At 36.2% G+C, this 22596-nt stretch overlaps 1 protein-coding gene across 1 annotated transcript; it reads right to left on the reverse strand.

Annotated features, from left to right (window-relative positions):
- Positions 1-12617: 12617 nt before the first annotated feature.
- On the reverse strand, positions 12618-16965 carry LOC131601659 (probable glycerol-3-phosphate dehydrogenase [NAD(+)] 1, cytosolic). Its single transcript, XM_058873525.1, has 5 exons — positions 15781-16965; positions 15443-15664; positions 13734-13981; positions 13502-13641; positions 12618-13015 (listed from the first exon to the last, which is right to left on the reverse strand). Exons 1-5 carry the CDS (start codon positions 16451-16453, stop codon positions 12889-12891), a joined length of 1410 nt encoding a protein of 469 aa, XP_058729508.1. The 5' UTR covers positions 16454-16965; the 3' UTR covers positions 12618-12888.
- Between the last annotated feature and the right edge of the window lie 5631 nt (positions 16966-22596).

Consider the following 22596-nt stretch of genomic DNA (forward strand, 5'->3'; position numbering starts at 1 on the left):
GCCTGATGCGAGTAACGGAAATGATATGTTTATGGTTGCGAACAATGACGATGGCTCTTTTTCGATTAGCAGAATGTACAAGTATTTGACCCAGGATGATGAGAAGAGTTCGTGTAGCTCTTGGGGGCAAATCTGGTCGCTGCAAGTTCCTGAGAGAGTTAAGTGCTTCATTTGGATGTTAAAGCATGACAGACTTCTTACTAATTATAGGAAGAATTCCTTTGGTTGGGGGGATGCTGGTTGTAATATATGTGGCGGTGCGAATGAAACTACGCTGCATGCTTTACGAGATTGCAAAATGGTTAAAGAAGTCTGGGAGAAGAGGGTGCCGGTTAACATTATGCAGCAGTTCTTTCAAGTTGATCTAACTGCATGGATAGAGTTAAATATTGCTGGAAACACTTGGGTTACTGCTGACTGGAGGAACTTTTGGGCTATTGGTTGTCACACTTTTTGGGCTTGGAGAAACCGTGAAATGCATGATCAAAGCTTTCGAAGACCGACTCAGGAAAGGGAGATCATGGAGAGTAAGGTGAAAGAGTACGGGGAGGCCATTAAAGTGAGGAAAGTTGTTGCAGATAGGAGAGAGGAGGTTATAGATATCTGCTGGAGACGTCCAAAAGCGGGCTTTATTAAATTAAATGTGGACGGTTCGCATGAAGCAAATGGTAAGTCTGGCTGTGGAGGGATCTTTAGAGACGCAAATGGAGGTTGGCTGGGAGGTTTCTCGAAGTTTGTTGGCAATTGTAGCGTGGTTGTTGCGGAGTTGTGGGGTATTCTGGAAGGTTTGAAGATGGCGATTGATAAAGGCTTCAAGAAGGTAGAGGTTAATTCAGACTCGATGCTTGCAGTGGATATCATCCTGAACAGGGTGAAGGAGCAGGTTGTTTTTGTTAATCTGGTGGATAAAATTCGCTTGCTTATTACTAACTTGGAGGAGGTGAAGTTGGTGCATTCCTTTAGAGAAATCAATGGGTGTGCTCACTTACTAGCTGCTGCTGGTAAAGATTTACAAGGTGGTTTGGTGAAGTATCAAGAAATGCCCTTGTTCTTGGCTTCTGTCTTTGCAAAGGACCTTAATGGTTCTTGCTCCTCTAGATATATCTCTTTGTAGTTCTCTCTTTTTGGGCTTAGGCCCTCCTTTTTACCAAAAAAAAAAAATAATGGTCAATAATATTGGTTAGTAACTTCAAAAAATTTAAAATTTGAACTAAGAATTAAAATTGGAAAATACAACTAATATTGAATTAAAACTAAAGGGTGCTCGGATAGAATGGTATCATAACAATAAGGGTACCTCACATAAGTTTAAAGAAAAGACTGCTCGTGCCACTATTAATAATAGAGAAAAAGGATGAATCGAGATCTTAAGGAAGTTAGTTAAGTGTGATCATAAGGAGATGCTACTAAGGAAAGGATTAACAACAAATGTGAACGGCATAAACCTTCGAGGTGATCAAATGAGGAATATGAGCTTCCAAAAACCCAGAGGTGTTGTCGTCAACAAGGGTAAATAAGCTCTTATAAAGAAGATCTTTAACACCCTTTTAAACCCCGCGGCAATTAAATAAATAAATCAGAGTAACATGCACAAGGGCGTCACAATTCATAATTAAATAAACATTATCCGTCACTGTCATGCATTCACCAAGAAACATCTTAACATATCTCATAATTCAAAATCTCATGTTTACACAGCGGAATAAATCATAAACTAGCATCACATCATCAATGCTTTAATCCTCAAAATAAATTAACAAAACAGAATTATTATCATAAACTTAAAACATTGTGTTCCCCAGTGTTACATCTATCAGAGCATGACACCCGACGCTAACTAACATATTGACTCATGAGCTAATCCTCACCAAGTCGAAGCCGCTATCCTCAATCTGAAAAATATAGTATAAGGGTGAGTCTCATTCGCAATTAACAAATATTATTGCATTATAAATAACAATACTTCAATAGTTATATTATTCACCTGATTCATATATACTCAGATAATCCATCATCACATAAAATACTTATCACATAAAACATAATAATGAAATACATTCAGTCATGTTATCAAATTAATGCATATGAATGCAACTGACTCTATGCATGTGGTACCAAACATCATCAATGAGAATAACCCACCGACCGATCCAACATCGTCCAGATACAGCCCTGCCAGCACAAATTCCACACAATGGGAATTAAGCCCTTCACTTAATTCTCTCATCATTAGGATTCAGCCCTCATCAAATGACTATGAAATGAATGCAACATACACAACATACTTATATCATCATCATCATCATCATCATCATCAACATCATCATCATCATCATTATCATTAAGCATGATCATAGCTATATTAGCAATCATTCAATATAATTCAAATCATCATTAAAAACACAAGATCATATCACAAGGTTCATCATCCTCAAAACGGCACTCAAAACAGGCCTACAGATCAAAAGTTACGCATCATTGAACTTTCGAAGGAAATCACAAAACAGAATTTAACACACAGTAGCCATACGCGTATGCCCTAGTCCATACGTGTATCGCCTTTCCTCATACGCGTATCATACGCATTTCATCAGGACCAAAATGGCCCAGAAGGATCTTCCATACGCGTATCAGCCTCTTCATACGCGTATCAGCAGAACCAAAATCCTTCTTAAAATTTCCCATACGCTTATGACCACTCCATACGCTCCTCATACGCAATCTACCAGAACATGGTTTTTGGGACAGAGCAGCTGCATATCATACACGTATTGCCCTTGGGGATTGTCCCTCATACGCGTATAGCCTCATCCCATACGCATATGACACTGTTTCATACGCGAAACACTAGTAAATTTTTCTAGAACCTGCAATTTCGTACCAGTCCAATTCTCACTCGTTTCTACTCCTATCAGTCCACGATTTTGAGTCTAAAACAGTCCATTTTCACACTTTCGTTCATAGAATTCATTCATACTTATTAGACTATCATTCTATATCAAATTATACACCAAAACACCAATTTCTAACCAATTCTTTGAACTCCAAAAACCTAACTCTGACATATAATCAAATCGACCCAAACAACACAACCAATCATGCACTATCATTCATAATTACAATAAGAGATGATAATTGGAAAAGTCCCCCCTTACCTTAGCCAAATTCTTGATTTTGGTCTCTTCCTCTTTGTTCCTCTTTACGTTCCTCGGCTTTTCTCTTCAACTTCTCTTTTTTCACGTTCTCCACTCTTTTTTCTTATTCCCTTTATTTTATGAAAACATAAAATAATTAGTAATGGGTTTACTTACTTAGCACCCCCACATTACTAATCTCACCATCCGGCCCAATGGCCCTTAAACCATACTTCTCCAATAATCCCAATTTAAAATACTGATGTTAATTAATTAATCTAAAAATTCAATTAAGTTAATAAATCAGAATTTATGGGGTGTTATAGATCTCACTTGAGGAAGACATTAGGGGTTTGCAAAATCTCAAGATTGATAAAAATAATATGTATGAAGAGGAAAACCAAACAATATGTCATAACATATGGTCTAAAATCTATCTTAGGATTCTGAATCATCTCTTAAGAATGATTTTAGACTTAAGCAAGAAGGTGTCATTGTAGGGAAGGTTGATGGTTAGGATGGAGGTCATCTCAACTTTGAACAACCTAATTTGGTATAGTTGATGGTGTTAAGGATGTAGCAGACATCCTATACGACATGTTGATATAGCTGATGGTGTTACAGATATGGAAACTCTAGGTGAAGGTGTGAATGAAATATATTTTACTACAAATGGCAAGGAGTATAGATTGTTTTTAGAGAACATACAATATATAAATGTATGAATGAAAGGGTTGATTTCATTAGGTTGATGGATGAGAAAAGTGCATGTCTCAATAGGTACTTGAATATGGAAACTAAAGACCTTCTTAGTGCCAACATAATGAAGAGAACTCATGAAAAGGATCATGTAGTGAAGGTGAGTGACCTCATTGATAATCATGTATATTCTCGTGAGTAATCTATCTCTGTGAACAATAGAGTTCATGTTGGGTTTGTACAAGCTATTGAAGATGTTATCGAAGATGTTGATCACCGCAAAAAATTGCTGAGGAGAATGGATTTAAAGTGGATAGTTACTGAAAGGAAGACTCCAAGAGAAGTTTTGTCAATTAAAGAAAGTAATCAAGGGCTGGAAGATAACATTTGTGTCAGTATGGATGTCAACAACTTGAAGAGTGGTCATATGGAAGACAATGAAAATGTGATAATTCTAATTCTTGGAGAAGACATTATGCAATGTAGAGTGTTAGTCGAGATGCTAAAGCATGTTGTCCATCAAATGTAGTTTCAGTCTAAAGTGAGCACGTTGTCCATTAAATAAAAAATAATATAAAGATACAATAACAAAGAAATTAAAATACATAAATATATTATATTGATGTTTAAGAAAACTACAAATTTCACTCGAAACACAATAATGAAAAAAAATTGAAGTACCACAAATACGGTGTGTGTGTGTGTGTGTGTGTGTGTATCCTATACGAGTGTGTATCCATAATTGGTACTTCATTATTTTAGAAGTACCCATACTTCCGAGTTAATTGAGGGTGCGTGAGTAATTGAGAGAATTAAATGTAAAAATGAAATTTATAAGATGAAATGGAGAGATCCAGAATAAAGGAGATGTTGGGAAGAGACTGAAAATGAAATTTGTAAGATAAAATTAGGGTGAAATGATAAAGATAAACAGTGCATTGACTAATATTGAAATAAATTTTTCTAAATTGTATTTCGGGATTCCTGAAATATATTTTTAGAATTTTTTTTATAAAATGAATGTGTGATTCATTTACGCATGTATTTGATGTATTTTGAGTGCGTCTGAAAATGCATTTCTAAAATTTGAAAGAAATTTTTGAATTTTCACAGTGATTTTCCACCACTTAGAGTGAGATTAATTATCCCCCTTTAAAATCCAAGGCTCTAACGAAGGAAAAGCAACAATTCTATAGATATAGAATAGATTTTGGAGGGATTTTAAGGTGTTTGATTTTTCTAAACTAAAATTGATTTTGCCTCAAAAATTGATTCTACTTGAAATTAAAATTTATATCTTTTAAGTTTAAACGTGATTTTTACATTAAAATTTAATTGCTCAACTCAGTTTTACATAAATATATTTAAACATATATCAGTTCTATCAAATTCAACTCTATTAAAATCAATTATATCAACTCAATTCTGTCAAAATTAATTTATCCACCGCCAATCCAAACCAACATTAACTCACCCAGTTCGAAAAAAGAAAACTAGTTCACAAGCTGAATAACTAAACTCAGTCACATATGGATAATAACTAGACAGGCAAACACAGACTTTTGATCAGATAAAGTACATTCCTTCTCTTAAGCTTGCCTGAACTGAATAAAAGAGTTCAACATATAAATATCAAGACATCTTTGTTGGAGTGATTTTGTATTAATCCAATACCTATAGACACAACCAACTAAATATTCAAAATATCATTAAAATAGCTCGTGCAATTATTACGTCTTTTCAAATATTATTTTAATATATCTTGAACTTTAGATTGGTCTATCTATAGACCGTGCTCATTGATAACACGTAAATGTATCGTATATTTGATTCGATTTACATAAATTATATCTTTATTTTCATTTAATTTCGTTGCTTTATATTAGTATTATGCCGGTATTCTATTGTATTTTCAGGATTTAATGTTTACAAGCTCATGTGAGAAAAGGAAGAAAAAGAGGTAGAAATGGAGTAAAAATATAACAAAATATAAAAGAAAAGGGAGGAGGTGAAGGAATGAAGAGGAAAAGGAACAAGGCCCAAAGCGTGACCAAGGCCCAAAGCGCATGAATGATCAGTTGTAGGGTCTGCCGGTCGGTACTCTCCAGCCCCTGCCGGTCGGCACACACCATGCCACGCCGGTCGGCGCCCTCCCCTCCTGCCGGTCGGCATGTTCCTTTATTTAGTGTGCGACATGAGTCACACACTCACGCCCAGAAAGAAACGTTCGTCAAGCCCTAGTTTCTCTCCACCTATTTCTCCTCCGAAAAGTCTGCTACTGAGACGGAAGCAGCTAAATCTCCTCCTATATTTTCTCAACCCAGCTGAACCCGAGCAATATAAATACTCAACATTAATCAGAAAAGGAAGGAGGCTCCTCTTCTCTTTTCGGTAGAGCTTTTTCTTTTAGTTCTTAGGCAGTTTTTCTACCATGTAAAAGTGGTAGTTTCTCACATCGAGGAACTACCACACCATTAGATTTAGGTTCTGTTTCCTTTCATTACGCGAAGATTATTTCAAAAGTTAATTCTAGTACCTTTTATTTCATCATTTACAGGTTTTATTTTATGTTTTCTTATTTATTCTTATTTACCGTCGTTAATTTAATTGTCATGTTCTTCTTAATTTCCATCCTCCTGTTTAATTTGTTTACGCTTAATTCCATGTCCGGCTAAATTGTTTTGAGTCCGGTATGTGAGGACGGTCGTTTCCGACGGGACTCGGTAATTATTGTGTTGGTTTAAATTATTATTATTAAATTCTGTTTTGCCTTTAGTTTTTATTCTTAATTTAGGTAACCTTGTCACGAGAGTGAGAGGTTACTTACCACGATTTCGTCACGAGAGTGAGAAATCTATTAAGGTTCGAACCGGTACTGCGAGAGCGTGGGGGTCGAACCAGATAGTAAAAACTAGGCATTAATCTTAAACACAGCGAGAGCACTTTAGGATTAATTAGGACTTGTTTAGTTTTCAAAACGCGTTCTTTGATTTAAGTGGGCGAGCGAGAGCAGAATCCTACGGTTAAGGAGCGTGACTTTATTCAAAACCACGAGAGTGTGAGGTTTAGTCTTTAAGCTAATATTTTCCACTAAATATGTTTTTAACATTTTTAATAAGCCAATGAATTACAGAGTTCCCGAAGTACGCGGAATCACATTCCGGTCTCTCTTCTCTTATATTTATCTTAATCTTAGTTTTATTTCAGTTTTAGTTCTTAGGTTCCCTTTAATCAAACATTCATTAGCCTTAGCTTTACAAAGCAACAATAGATTACAGTAGGTTGACATTGGTCTCTGTGGTTCGACAATCTTTTATATTACTTCGATATATCCGTGCACTTGCGGACGCATCAAGTTTTGCAACAAATTATTGTGAAAATCAGTTTCTCAATTAAAGAACAAGAAATGCAAAACAGGAAATGCAGAATGAAGGAGAAAGAAGTTTTCAGGGAAAAGAAAATAATAGCTTGTTATTGACTTACACATGTGATAACCATGTCCATATATAGTATATGGTTATCTCTTAACTACCAATAAAAAAACTCTTATCCACATAACTCTATTAAGACTATAAACTATATTATATTCTCAACAGCCCCTCTCAAGCTAAGCATGGTGAATATTGATCATGCAAAGTTTTGAAATGAATTTATTGAAGGTTGAAGTGGATAAAGCTTTGGTTAGGAAATCGGCTAGTTGTTCATGAGTTGAAATTGGTAGAAGCCGTAGTAAGCCTTGCTGCAATTTTTCACGAACTAAATGGCAGTCAATTTCAAGGTGTTTTGTTCGCTCGTGGAAAACTGGATTGAGTGCAATGTGCATTGCACTTTGGCTGTCACAGTACAAGACAGGGAGTTTGGTACATGTAATGTGCAATTCCTTCATGAGAGCTATCAACCAAAGAAATTCACATGTAGCAAACGATAATGCCCGATACTCTGCTTCTGAAGATGACCTGGAAATGGTATTTTGCTTCTTCGCACGCCATGATATAAGAGAAGTCCTAAGAAAGAAACAATAGCCTGAAATGGATTTTCTTGAATCAATACATCCTGCCCAATCAGAGTCAGAGAAGCCAAGCAGTTGCAATTCAACATCTCTTCGAAACAAAATTCCTCTACCAGGACTGTTTTTCAGATATCGTATGACTCTGCAAGCAGCATGGTAATGTGCCATTGTTGGATTGTGAAGAAATTGACTGAGTTGTTAAGTGGCATACGTAATGTCAGGACATGTTGTGTTGAGGTATAGTAATCAACTTATCAAGCGCCTATAAGTTCCAATGTCATCAAAAGCTTTGCCATTATCAACGTGTAGTTTGACAGATGGATCGAGAGGTGTGGGAGCTGGTTTAGATCCAAGCATACCAGATTCTTGCAAGAGGTCAAGGATATATTTTCGTTGAGATAAAGAGATACCTGTCTTCGAGTGAGCAACTTCGAGGCCAAGAAAGTACTTCAATGTTCCCAAGTCTTTGATACTGAATGTTTCATCAAGGATGTGCTTGATGCGATCAAATTCAGACATAGAATTGCCGGCTAAGATTATGTCATCGACATAAACTAAAATGGTTGTGAAATGTATGTCAGTTTTCAAAGTAAACAGGGAATAATCAGAAGCAGATTGAGTGTACCCTTGATGCAACAGAAGAGCAGTCAGTTTTTCATACCATTTGCGACTTGCTTGCTTCAGACCATATAAGCTCTTTTGAAGTTTACATACTTGATTAGGTTTGTGGCATGTAACACCTTCAGGTATTGTCATGTACCCATCTTCTTTCAATTCCCCGTGTAAGAATGCGTTGTTGACATCAAGTTGGTGTAAGAACCAATTATTGATAGCTGCAGTCGCAAGGAGGGTTCTAACAGTTGTAAGCTTCGCTACTAGTGAAAACGTGTCAAAAAATCCAGTCCCTCGATTTGATTGTAACCTTTGGCCACAAGCCGCGCTTTATACCTCTCTATCGTGCCATCTGCTCTATGTTTCACTTTGAACACCCACCTGTTACCAATTGGCTTGACATGTGGTGGCAAATTAACTATGTTCCAAGTCTTATTCTTGTCTAATGCATCTAATTCAGACTTCATCGCTTTAATCCAATGTTCAGATAAGCATGCTTCTTTGTAATTCTTTGGTTCATGAATGAGAGAGATATTTGATGCAAAGACACGATGGGATGCAGATAAAAAATTCAATGAATCATTATTTGAAATTGGATAAATAACTTTGGATGTACCTGATGATGACTTGACTGCTGAAGCTTCAGATATATTGCACACATAATCTGAGAGATAATGAGGTGTCTGTTTGGTTCTAACAGGTCTTGAATGAGTGTTGCAATTCTCAGGGTCGTGTGTATCAAGTATATGTTGGGTGTCATGGTTCTCATCAGTGTTTTCTACAGTTTCAGGGTCAAAATTAGAATGGTGTAATGTGTCATTAGCTATGGTATTTTGGTTATCATGTTCATCATCAGTTGGTTCAATGTTCTGTGATGGAACATGTATGACAGGGTCATGTTGAAAATGTTCAGTAGAATCTTTGTGAAGGTGGTAATCCCAATTAATGGAATTAGAATTAAAATAAGGAAATATATGTTCATGGTGTATGACATTTCTAGAGACAAGAATGGAGTGACTGTGAATATCATAGAGTACCACACCCTTCATACCATTCTTGTATCCCAAGAAAACACATTTTCGAGCTCTTGACTCAAGTTTAGTTCGATGCACATTTAATGTGGATGAAAAAGCTAAAGATCCAAACACTTTAAGACTATGCATATCAGGATGTTCATTATGCAATATGAAATGAGGAGAAAGGTTATTTAAAACTTGAGTAGGGAGTTTATTAATGATGAATGTGGCATGTAAAACAGCATATGACCAAAATGGGGAGTTTTGACTGAAAGAGGAGAGCTCTTCCAACATTTAACAAATGTTGGTGTTTTCTCTCCACTCTACCATTTTGTTGTGGTGATTCTACACAGTTGGTTTGATGAATGATTCCCTTAGATGAATAAAATTCAGGGATGTTAAACTCAACACCATTATCAGTTCTAATGGTTTTGACAGAAAGTTTATGTTGATTTTCTATGAGATTGACAAAGTTTATGACATGCTGTCTAGCTTCAGATTTAGTTTTCTTTAAAGCGATCCATGTGAATCTGCTACAATCATCGACATCAGTCAAAAAATATGAGTGACCATGCAAGGATTGGACAGCTAGAGGTCCCCAAAAATCAAAATGAATCAAATCATAAGGATGATCAGCACGATTATTGCTAACATTATAGGAAAGTTTTCTTTGTCTAGCATAGCTACAAACATCACAAACATCTTTATGGTTAACTGTGATAAAGGGAAATTGAGAATGTAAGTACAGAAGTCTATTATTGGATAAGTGTCCTAATCTAAAGTGCCATAAAGCTTTTTCTGGTAAGGTTACTGTGGTTGCTATAGCAGATGTGAGTAGGGATGTCAACTTGCCTCCATTAGCAGGGATCCCCGTGGGGATTCCCCATTTGGGGCCCCAAAGACGGAGATTTTTTTCCCGCGGGGACGGGGATGGGGAACAAAGTCTCCCCGAAGGCACTTCGGGGACGGGGGTGGCGTAAATATCCCCCGCCCCGTGGAATCCCCGCCCCGCCTAAAGTAACATAATGTCCTTAAGTTTTATATAATTTTAAATTATTATGGAAGTCTATTTGTTATTTCATATAATTAATCTTATACACAAATTTAAAATATATATGTATTGTTAGTAAAAGAGTGAGATATAAATGATTATTTCAATTTTTTAGTTTGAAATTTTGGTGGTCATGACACTCAATATTATAGATTAAATATTGTTAAAACAATATATTTATCATAAAAGAATAATTTCTAAATTTCTTGTGGTTAGTTTTTTAAGCTTTTACTATTAATTTGATTTAAAATAATAAATAAAAATATCATGTTTATGGATCTCTGCATGAACCATGGGAATCCGTGGGGATCCGCGGGGATGGGGATGGGGGACAAAATCCCCCCGTGGCGGGGACCCGAAGTGGGATGGGGAATAGATTCGAGGGCGGGGATTGTGATGAGAATGTATCCCCCGCCCCCGCCCGACCCCATTGACATCCCTAGATGTGAGATCAGGTGATTGTGTAAGAAGTGAAGCATTATCTCTTAGTGTTAAGTAGTACAATCCATCCTTATGATCAGCATAACCAGTCATCTTCATAGTGACTTTGTCCTGTATAACACATTGTGAATTGATAAAGGTAACATTGCAATTAGAAGATTCACATAATTTGGAAACAAATAAAAGGTTTAATGAAAATTTAGGAATCAAAAGGACATTATGCACAATGAACTCTGGAGAAAAATGTATTGTACCACAATAGCTAGCAGTAAGACATTGTCCATTTGGCAGTCTAACATTGACTAGAATAATTTGCTTATAAGAATGAAACCATTTTATAGAACTACATATATGGTCAGAAGCTCCTGAATCAATGATCCAAGAACTATGGCTACTACTATGCATGCAATGAGATGTGTTACCTGTTGATAGATGACCAACAACAACTTGATTAGAAGAAGCATGCCCTGAAGATTGACCAATGCCAGACTTCTGAATTAGCTCCATTAGAATATTGAATTGGCCTTGAGTCATAGGTGAATTGTCACTTTTAGTGTCAGCACCATTAGAAAGAGATCCATCATCATTGCCATCTGATGCAACATTGTTAGCTGAATTTTGAAATTGCTTCTGCATATGTGGTGGAACACCATGTTTCTTAAAGCAATTTTCAACAGTATGAATGGTTTTGCCACAGAAAGTACAAACACGAGCTCCATGCTTGAATGAATTGTTTCTTGCAACAAACTTCTTGGAATCAACAGCATTAATCAGAGTATGGGACTCATCATTGGGAATGGTAAGCTGAAGTTGTCTTTCATGCTGAATGACCATGGAAAATATCTTATTCATGTTAGGCAAAGGATCCATTAACAAGATTTGGGATTTAACAACAGAAAATTGATCATTCAAACCGGTTAAGAATCTAATAACTTGCATCAGTTGATGGTTGGATCTTGCACTACGCATAGCTTCACAAGAACATTTGATGCGACATGTGCAAGTGGGTAAAGGCAAATACAAATCTAACTCCTCCCAAAGAATTTTAAGTTTAGAAAAGAAATCAGTTACCGATTTGGTTTCTTGCTTTAGATTGTATATTTCTTGCTGTAACTCAGATATGCGTATGAGATCACCCTGAGAGAATCTTTCCTTCAAATCGTTCCATACATCAAGCGCATTCTCCATGAAGACGATGGACTGAGAAATGGAATCTGAAACTGAATTCATGATCCAAGAATGGACTAACATGTTGCAGCGATTCCAAGCACGCAAGGATGGATCGAAGGAATCAACTGGAGCAGGAAGAGAGCCATCAATGAACTCAATCTTCATCTTTCCACCGAGAGCTCTGTTCATGCTTCGAGCCCATGAATGATAGTTAGAACCAATAAGCTTGGGAAGAACTGTAACTGAACCAGGACCATCGCTGGGATGAACAAAGTATGGGGAAGTTTGATCCAAAGCTGGATCAAGAGGTGAATTTCGTGGAGGAGCCATGGAAGCAAAGAAAAGAATGAACAAGCTAAAAATTCAATTGGAAGAGCAGCGGAAGAAGGATCGAAATGGCGAATGATACCATATTGTGAAAATCAGTTTCTCCATTAAAGAACAAGAAATGCAAAACAGGAAATGCAGAATGAAGGAGAAAGAAATTTTCAGGGAAAAGAAAATAATAGCTTGTTATTGACTTACACATGTGATAACCATGTCCATATATAGTATATGGTCATCTCTTAACTACCAATCAAAAAACTCTTATCCACACAACTCTATTAAGACTATAAACTATATTATATTCTCAACACAAATACTCATTTTAAGGGACTGTAGATTTCAGGGAGGTGGATATGAAACAGCACAAAGATACTCAGATTTACATTCAGCAATTGTGAAATCATCTGCCAAACCCATGAGATTAGGATTCTAAGACTGCTGACCAAGAAGAGATGGCCGGTAAAACACATGGCTCTGTGCAATCTTAATACGGTCCCGAGGATCGTTCATGGTCTCATCTCGCAATGCTTGAAGAATTGCCTGTACTGGAGATTCCCTGAAGATTAGAAGTAAGCAAAACCACAGAAAAAGTTAGTTTCATAACTGGATTCAGTTGTTTTTTGTTTTGCAGTGGAAAACTCTATACAGGACCTCTATTAATAATAACCCTGAATATGTAACATGATTACAATTTTGCAATGTAATTTTGTTACATGATGCTGGAAGAATTAACAATTGACTTAAAAATATTTCCGTTGAAGGGCCATATGCATTAATTTTGTTCCGACCTCAAGTCATAAGCACCGTTTTATCAGAGGGATTGTCCGCTTTGGGTCTTCCATAAGTTCTCATGGTTTTGTCCGTAGTTAAAGCATACTATATGAACAGCAGTTCAGTGGATTTAAGGTTGAAACAAAGTTTAAGAAAGGATTCCTCGAAGGTGTAAATTAATCACTTGAGCTACTAAAGCTCAGGGTCCATCTACTTTTTCATTCAAAGAGAGGAACGCACGACAGAACTGTAGAGAAGCGAAATTTATTACCTTTTTATCAGTATTTTATGTAACATCTTCAAGATAGGGCAAAGCTCCACAGGGGCGACGTGCTTGTTTTCATCAGGATCTAGAACATTTAAGCTGGACTGACTCAGTAGCTCATAGAATGCTTTAACAGCAGAGACTCCCTAAAACAAATAGGGCAAAATATACATTACTAATAAGCAGCAAAGAAGAAACATGAATGAAATCTACCATCTGAATTGACCAAAATCTTTACCTGAATCATTCCCTTGCCTTTGATGCTATCACCCATTTCAAGGCTCAATTCTCCTTTGGCCAACTTTTGTCCGTACCATGCATTACGACCTTTCAACAAGGTTACATAAGTATCAGCCAAGAGAGGGCCTGCAAGTTTCTCTGGTTCTTCTGCCAATAGATGAGTGATAAAAATCATCTCAGATGTGCAGTGAGCAAAGTACACTGATTTGCTGGTGGCACTTTCGTTTGTCAAAGCAGCTACCATCCCTGTTAAATTGTTCAACATGAATAAAAAAGTTACAAGATTTGAAAATATTAAGAGTACATTTTACTGTACTATAACATCGAGAAGCACAATTTAAAGGAAAGATATTAAACCCATTCTATCTCGTCATGATGCAAAGATATTATTGAAAAGTAAAAGTATTCAAAAAAGTTTGGTATCAGAATCAGGCAAAGTCAACTCAGTACGAGTCAATCGTTGAAGCTATGAAAGTAGAACCAATATAACTGAGTGTTGCTAAGAAAAACTTGCCAGAAATAATCCTAATTTTTTATAATACAGTTTTTAAATGACGAAATTTGGAACCATTTGAACCATGGGTTGTAGAGATCCATTCAAACAATTAGTATTGAGATTAAGTTGTAACAAATGAAAAAACGATTTTATTGTAAAGCTAGAGTTCAATATTTTCTTTTAAAAAAAGTCTGCAAAAAAGAAGGTAGTGTGAGTGACAGGGAATTTCTTACTGAGGGCTAATAAATCATTCTTGATCTCTAAGAGATCTCAGTTATGTTTGCCAGAAGAAAATAAAATGAACAAGCTTCTTCAGTGGGAATCAACAAACTAGTTAAAACACAAACCAAAAACAACAATAATTCTTATCCTGGTAGGTGGAGTTGACTACTTGGACCAAACGACACCATAATGCTCTGTCATAAATCATATTTTTATCCAAATAATTGACCTTTAAGTCTTTCCTATATAGTTCTCCTATAGCTTTTCTTAGTGTTCCTCTATTTCTAGCAAATGACTACAATCCATTTGATTAACTGTTCTTAATACGTCATCTACAAGTGTACTCCACAGTCCACACATACCCAAACTACCTAAATAGAGAGACTCAACCATCTTTTCTATAACAAGTGTTTCCCCAACTATCTCTCTAATGCTATAATTTCAAGTCATACTCCTATGTCGTCTAGTTCTTCAACACATTTGTTAACTCCAAAAAAGCAAATTGACTAAAAAATAGGGATTCACTCAACCAATAAGTGCCTACACCATACGTTGTAGATTATTGTTGTAGATAAGTCATCGCTAATCTCTAACAGCCCAGAATTATAAGTCTTAAAAGGGAAAAACATGAGATTACAATAGAATGGAGCTAGGCAAGTGGAAATTCTCTAATTAGTTCATCCCTCTAATCTTTTAGGCTTCAAAAATATTATTTAGCAAAAAAAAAAGTAGAATAAGCTAGATTTGTAAATTTATTTAAAAATAAAACAAACAGCGGTATACTTGTATGTTTATAATCAAGGCCGGAATAGAGGTATCCCCTTAAGTGATAATTCCACAAAGATAACTAATAAGAAGGATGTCTTAGAGTTAATTATTTATCAAGAACAATGCAAAAATACATTCTTTTTCATTCTTTCCTAAAACAGTGTGTTCTTATGGGTTTCTAAGATGTTATCTACAATGTAACAACGTAAACTATATTTTACCTGCCCCAATAGCGTATACATTCTTTAATCCACCCATAACTTCATGTGTAACAAGGTCACCATTATCCCACACTATAAAATGGGGTTGTCTCAAAAACTTTGCCAATGGTTTCCTCCATTTTTCTGCTCCACATATTCTAGCGTTTGCATATTCTTTGTTGTAAATCTCAGAGGCAATGTTTGGACCTCCAAGGTAGAGGATATTTTCAATGGAGACTCCAGCTGCAAAGCATATTAACAAAAAACAATGAGAATCAGAAACTAAAATCATATTTAATTAGCAAAAAGATTCCGAGAAATTAACATCAAGTACTGAAATGAATATAAATGTATCTTACTTGCTCGACTGATCATTAAAGTAGGTGTTATGATCCGCGGCTCAGGATCCAATTCAGCCTCAACACCCTTTGCCAAGGAAATAATGACAGGAACTGTGATTCTCTCTTTCCAGTAGTTTCTAATTTGTTCAAACACCTCACGGGTTTCCGTTGACGGCAAGCCATTAATCACAATGTCAGCATCCCATACAGCCTCCTGCAAGTTGGTGACAACCTTGAGAGGGCAAAGTGGCGTATCAACCATATTCAAACAAAACCCATCTTTCAAAATCTCATCTGCATGAAGCACCCTATCACCCAATCTTCCCTCAACATATTTTAAATAAGCACAGCGCCTAATCAGCCTCCTCAACACATCCTCCCTCGAATTGATCACCTCAAAGAGATGAGTAGCCGTGGCCCTATCAACGGTTCTTCCCGGTCTTCTCCATATCCTAATCAGAGCTTTATCTCTAAAACTACCATAAGCATCCTGTAACATAGCTGTAAAGACACTGCCCCAAGCACCAGCTCCGACGCCAACTATTCTCAATGGATCACCATCCTGTTTCCCTATTAGGTTACGAAGCTCATCAAGCTTCTCTTCAAAATTACTGTTTACACTATGAACAACAGAGCCATTTGAGTATCCATTTTCACTAGTTCCATTCATCTTTGATCCCAACGACACCATTCAACTAAAGATCTTTAATACTCAGAAATAGTTTTAAAATAAAACCTTCTATAAGAACAATTCCACACCACAAAAAGCGCAATCCTCTAAAACAAATCAAATTCTAACAGAAAACAACCAACCTCGGAACCAATTCAAACTAGCAAGGAAAGGGAAATCAAGAAGTTTACGATTACCAATTGGTTTTGTAATTGGAACCATTCAACAATCAATAAAGGAAGAAAAAAAAAGTCATAAATCTAGTGTACTAGAAGTTGAGCAACCTAATAAAATGTCAACAAACCGTTAACCGACAGAGGAAAGAGGAACAAGAAACATGCGTAAGCGTGTTTTCCAATGCGTGAAGTTGAACTTGTTGGTAGCTGTAATCGGTTTCTTCTATAAATGTTATGGTGTCAAAAACAATGTGAAGCCGGTAGGAAGGAGTGTGGCGTCGTTTGTTGTACAAGCGCACATTTACTGATGTTGAAGTCGCGATTTGATGACGCTGCTGCTTACTGGGCCGGCAATCCCATATTATCATGTTTAATATTAGACTAAATACATTTTTTTCCAATTAAACTAGATGTTCATAATAAAAAATTACTCATACCTATCAAATTTACTAATTAATTTAAACTCAAATATATAATATAAGAAAGTTAATGGTTGTGGAAAAGTCTACAATATCCTTATTTGATTTTTTGTCATTACAAAGTTAATGGTTGTGAAAAAGTCTACAATACCCTTATTTAATTTTTTGCCACCACATTAAAATTGTCTTTATTTGGTATTTTCACAATAAAGTTCTTAATATATTATCAATCTATTAAAAGTGAAGTACTTGAAAAGTTCCAAACCTAACATTTTAATTAAATGTTATAACTTTTGTTATTCCAAGGGTATAATAGACTAATAACGCTATCCTATTACCATATTCATTTGACATTTAATTTTGCTGACGTGTTAATCCATCACAATTTTATACATTATTTTTATTTATTTGATTTATTTGATTTATATTTGATTTATTTGATTTGGTTATAAAATCATTCACGGGTTGATGCATGAAAAAGGAATTGGAATAGACACTTTCATGGTCAAACTAATTTGGTATATTATTGAATGCATAATTTGAAAATACCCACACTTATTGCCCCCACTACACTACAAGATTAAATGCATATCATTGGAATTGGAATAGACTATTTTGATATTCACAATATCACCACTTTTCATATTCATTCTCCACAATATATAAAACCATTCTAAACCCTTCCTCTTTCATTCCTCAATCTTCATTCTTCAATTTTTTGAAAAGGTTGCGTATTTAGCTTCAAGTCTTCTTCATCCCCACATTTTGATTCTCCGTGTCCATTTTAATAAAGATTTGGTAACAGGTCTAAATAGTAACATCAATGGCGCGACCGAGTCTGTTATGCTTTTGCGTGAGGATCATTGTTGGATGTTAGATGTACGAGGATCGTTGTGTACATTGTTGAGGAATCGACCGTGATGGAGATGATTCGGTTTTGGCGATAAAAGCTTGAGGCTGAGTTATTGCTTGGCTGAAGGTGGAGATCACAAGTCGTTGTGGGACCAGTGATGTGCGATTTATAGGTTTGTGAATTGATGAGGTCAGAACTGTTGCAGATGATTGTGCGAACGATGCTGATGAAGATGTGATGTTGTGCTGATGAAGATTGTTGTTGCAGAATTGTTACGCGTCTGTTAAGTTCAATTGCAGAATTTGAAAATTTATTACGGTGTGTTGTTACCGATTGCACAGTTTGCGATGCAGTGTGTTCAAATGTATTATGTGTTGGTTTATGTTTACAGGGATTGGAGATGATGATTGTATGAAGTGCCGAAGGATTTGCTGTGATATTATGATTGGGTGAAGGGACATTGGATGAAGGTTTTTATATTAATTGGAGGAAACTTTAAAATTAATATGGCAGCATAACTCTGCAATTTGTCCTCCCCTTTCTTAGCACTGATGTAGTTACTTATATTGGGATATTCATTTAGATGCTGCACCAAAATTTGTTGAAGTTTTCTGAGTTTTCAAAAGTTATCCCCATGAAGTTTTTGATAACATTTGTGACCATTGATCAAATTTTTTGAATTATTGGGATTGAATTGTGTATGATGCTTATGTAATGTGAAATTGCATTTTGAATTGGTTTAGTGTTAATTTTGGTTTAGGGTTCTTTTAGGAAGATTAAAATTTTTATAACAATGACATTAATACCTCAACCTCTCCGACGATACTCTCTCCTCCGTTCGTCCCTTCTCTCGTGCCACCGTGAACCTCCTCTCTTTTCTTAATCGTCTCGATCTCATCTCTCACATTCCGGCGGTTCTGCGAGTATGACGAAGGTGATAAGAGAATCAGAGAGGATATTCTTCAAGAACCGGTGAGGTCTCTTGCTTTTTCCTCTCAATCTTCTCTTCTAAGTTGTGATGTTATGTGATCCGTGATGTTGTTGTGATCGGGACGTGATGATGATTGATTTGTGTTGTTGTTGTTGGTGTTTTTGCAGAGTTCAGATTGATGAAGAAGATTAGAGGATGAACGTGATGGCTGAGGAGATTGAAGGATTGCAGAGTTGATTATGAGTGAATTGAATTGATGCGTTGAAGCCGAGGCAGCAATGACGAAGGTGCGATGAAGTTCTTGGAGCTGCGATGATTTTTTTTTGTTGAAACTCTTCTTACTGTGTATGAATTTGATTCTGTTTGTGAACTTTTCTGCAGAGTTTGGTTGAATTACGGTATGGAGAAGGTTGAGGAAGAAGATGAAGTAGAGGAGGTTGAAGATGATGGTGAGATTGAAGTGGTTAAAGAAGATTCTGGTGATTTGAGGTGTGAAGAAGATCAAGAGGGATTGTTCTGAGAATTGAAGGATGGAGAGAGCATTGGTGTGTGAGTGGAAGTGTGAATCTGAAAATGAATGGTGAAGATGATGGAGTGCAGTGTGTGAAATGGTGTAAAAAGTGGAGAATGAATATGAGAGAGGCTTCCCAATTGAAGGGGATTCTGATTTATAGAGGTTGAAGGTTAGTTCCCTTTCTCTTTTTTCTGTTGAATTTGTTATAGGTTAGTAACTGAATCGGTTTGAGTTCTGTTAGGTTAGTTATAAGATGGTTGAGGTCAGTTAGGTGGTTAGAAATCTGTTATGTTAGTTGTAGGTGGTTAGAATGTTATAAACTGATTTTTCTGTTAGTGAAAATTGTTAGCTTAGTTGAATGAGAACTGAAGTTGGTTGAGGGTTAAGAAAAGTTGGTTATATGGTTTGTTGAATGCTACTGTTAGTTTGTTACACTCTGTTTTTTTTCTGTTACATGTAGTTATCCATTCTGTTAGTAGTTGTAACATTGTTATAGAATTGTGAATGGATGTTGGTTTGTTTTAGTAGAATTCTTTTATTGTGGTAGGTTTGAGTATGATATTTGTTGACTCTGACTTCGCAAACGTGAATCGAGCTCTTGAACTGGTGTAATGCCATTGAACTGGTTTAAGATGTGAAGATGTTTGACCGCCTTGTGACAGGTTTTGGTTTACATCTTTGTATGTGAATTATGTCGGTAACTGTTGCGACCGCTTGTCAATTTTGGTCTGAACCGAAGCACATATAGGACTGTCATGGATTGAATTCCTTTGTATTTTTAGTGTTTGTATGAAACTGATATGTGCCGGTTGATTTGCATGTTAGCTCGGAATTGGCTTATTCACTTGGCTTGTGTATGGCTTGTTTGGAATACTCTTTGATTAATCTGTTGTAAACTCAGACTCAGCAGCAACCACATTTGAGTCAACAATATAATCAATTTTGGGAGATTTATTCAATTTGTTTACAACAAGGTTTTGTTTGTAAAACAAGATTATGTTTGTAATAACTTCTTTTTTTTAGCGTGATGTAATAAATGGACCTTGTGGAGATTTGGAACTGTAATGATTCTTGGATCTTTGTAATGAAATTTGACTTTTAACAATGTAATTCGACCTTGAATATACCTTTGACTTTTATTTGACTTTTCATGTGACTTGTCTTTCAAGTAATCAACTCAAATCCTTTCCAATCCTTGTAATCTTGAATAAATGAATCCAAATGACAACCTTGATCAATATGTAGTAATTGGTCCAAAAAAAAGAGAATCCATAAGACTTAGTCAACATTTGACCAAAAGTTCACAGTGACCAAAATGACTTCCCAAAGCTTTTATCCATGATGTGTAACAAAGATCCTGACCAATTGACTTATAGTATGAAACTCACAGCTAAATCTTGAATTGTAAACAAATGAGCACTCCAATCTTCATGCATAGATGAGCTAAATCTAGAATTGCAAACAAATGAGAACTCCAATCTTCATGCATAGATGAAATCCTGACTTTTAAATCCAATTAATGCCATCAATCCATCACCAATGATTTAATGAACCAAGATTATTTTTAATGAATGAATGAATGATGTGTTAGATGACCTAATGGAGATATGCAGATGAAATACAAATCATAAGCCAATTAGGAATAAATAGGTGGGCAAATTTTGGGGTGCAACAATCACATGCAATGACTCGACCAAATATTGAAAACAAATAAAATCCTAAAAACATGCAATAAACTAGAAAATAAGTCAATCAAACTAAAAAGTGATAGATAAGTCAATCTTCTTGGACCTGAATGTACGAACGACACAAGTTCGAGACATTTGAGGTGTAAGTGGATTGAATACCCCGAAAGTAACATCAAAATTTGCATTCTATGGTACAGCAAAGAGTGTTGAGTATTAACAAAGGATACCAGCCGAAGGTGGATCCTAAACAGATTGCTAACCTTAGTTAGACTTTGAACAAAAGAGACGTAGCCGTGGGACGACTCTTAAAGGAAGAAACCAGCCGTAGGGGAATCTACCAAACTGCTAACCTTAGTTAGACTTCAAAGAGAGACACAACCGTAGGGTGACTCAACAAGGATGAAACAGTCGTAGGGGAATCCGATCCTGATTGCTAACCTTAGTTAGACTTGAAAAAAAATAAAAGACGTAGCCGTGGGACGACTCCAAAAGGAAGAAACCAGCCGTAGGGGAATCTACCACACTGCTAACCTTAGTTAGACTTCAAAAAGAGACACAGCCGTAGGGTGACTCAACAAGGATGAAACCAGCCATAGGGGAATCCGATCCTGATTGCTAACCTTAGTTAGACTTGAAAAAGAGACGTAGCCGTGGGACGACTCCAAAAGGAAGAAACCAGCCGTAGGGGAATCTACCAAACTACTAACCTTAGTTAGACTTCAAAGAGAGACACAGTCGTAGGGTGACTCAACAAGGATGAAACCAGCCGTAGGGGAATCTGATCCTGATTGCTAACCTTAATTAGACTTGAAAAAGAGACGTAGCCATGGGACGACCCCAAAAGGAAGAAACCAGCCGTAGGGGAATCTACCAAACTGCTAACCTTAGTTAGACTTCAAAAAGAGACACAGCCGTAGGGTGACTTGTAACACCCCTTTTTATACCCAAAATATTTAACATATAATTAGAGAATAACATGCATATAATTCAAAAGGGCGTCACATTGATGATTTTAGAAGAACTAAAAACCTTAAAAAAAACTGACAACATTTATCTACACAGCACAATACTCCTGGTCATTTTAATAACACTCAATATCAAATCACAATTTAACCTGGATATGCATTCACAGCGGAAATATATGATACTCATGTGATTTATAATGATTCATGTCCCATACCATGATCATACATCGACTAGTAGTCTCAATTCAACATAAAACATAATCAAAAGGTTTGGCTTGTAAGCCTCTCAAAAGACATGTAACCGATAAACAAGTTCACCAGTCGTAGCATAATACATACACAAACATAACATGAGTTCAATACACCTAGTCTACCCAGTGTTACATAACCAGAGCATCGACTCACTACCTAGTCTCCAATAACCAAGGAAGAACCTCCGGCTAAGTCACACGCGGCTACTAAACTCCAAAACTTGCATGTCGCCAAACGAGGGCAACATTAAAACAGAAGGGTGAGAATACGAACCATTATGAAGAAAGTATAACAGAATACAATGGTTAAATCAATACTTCAAGTAATTAGTCATAGTATGTAAAACGGAATATATAATAGTAATGA

This window comes from Vicia villosa, linkage group LG5, assembly GCF_029867415.1.
Source record: "Vicia villosa cultivar HV-30 ecotype Madison, WI linkage group LG5, Vvil1.0, whole genome shotgun sequence".
Classification (NCBI taxonomy): domain Eukaryota; kingdom Viridiplantae; phylum Streptophyta; class Magnoliopsida; order Fabales; family Fabaceae; genus Vicia; species Vicia villosa.

Bases quoted from the DNA above. Each gene is read 5' to 3' on its own strand.
- LOC131601659 (XM_058873525.1), bottom strand. From the start codon at position 16,453: ATGGTGTCGTTGGGATCAAAGATGAATGGAACTAGTGAAAATGGATAC. The intron at 15,665-15,780 runs GTAAGATACATT...TATGCTTTGCAG, and splicing joins TTTAATGATCAGTCGAGCAA to CTGGAGTCTCCATTGAAAAT. The intron at 13,982-15,442 runs GTAAAATATAGT...ACAATTTAACAG, and splicing joins TGTATACGCTATTGGGGCAG to GGATGGTAGCTGCTTTGACA.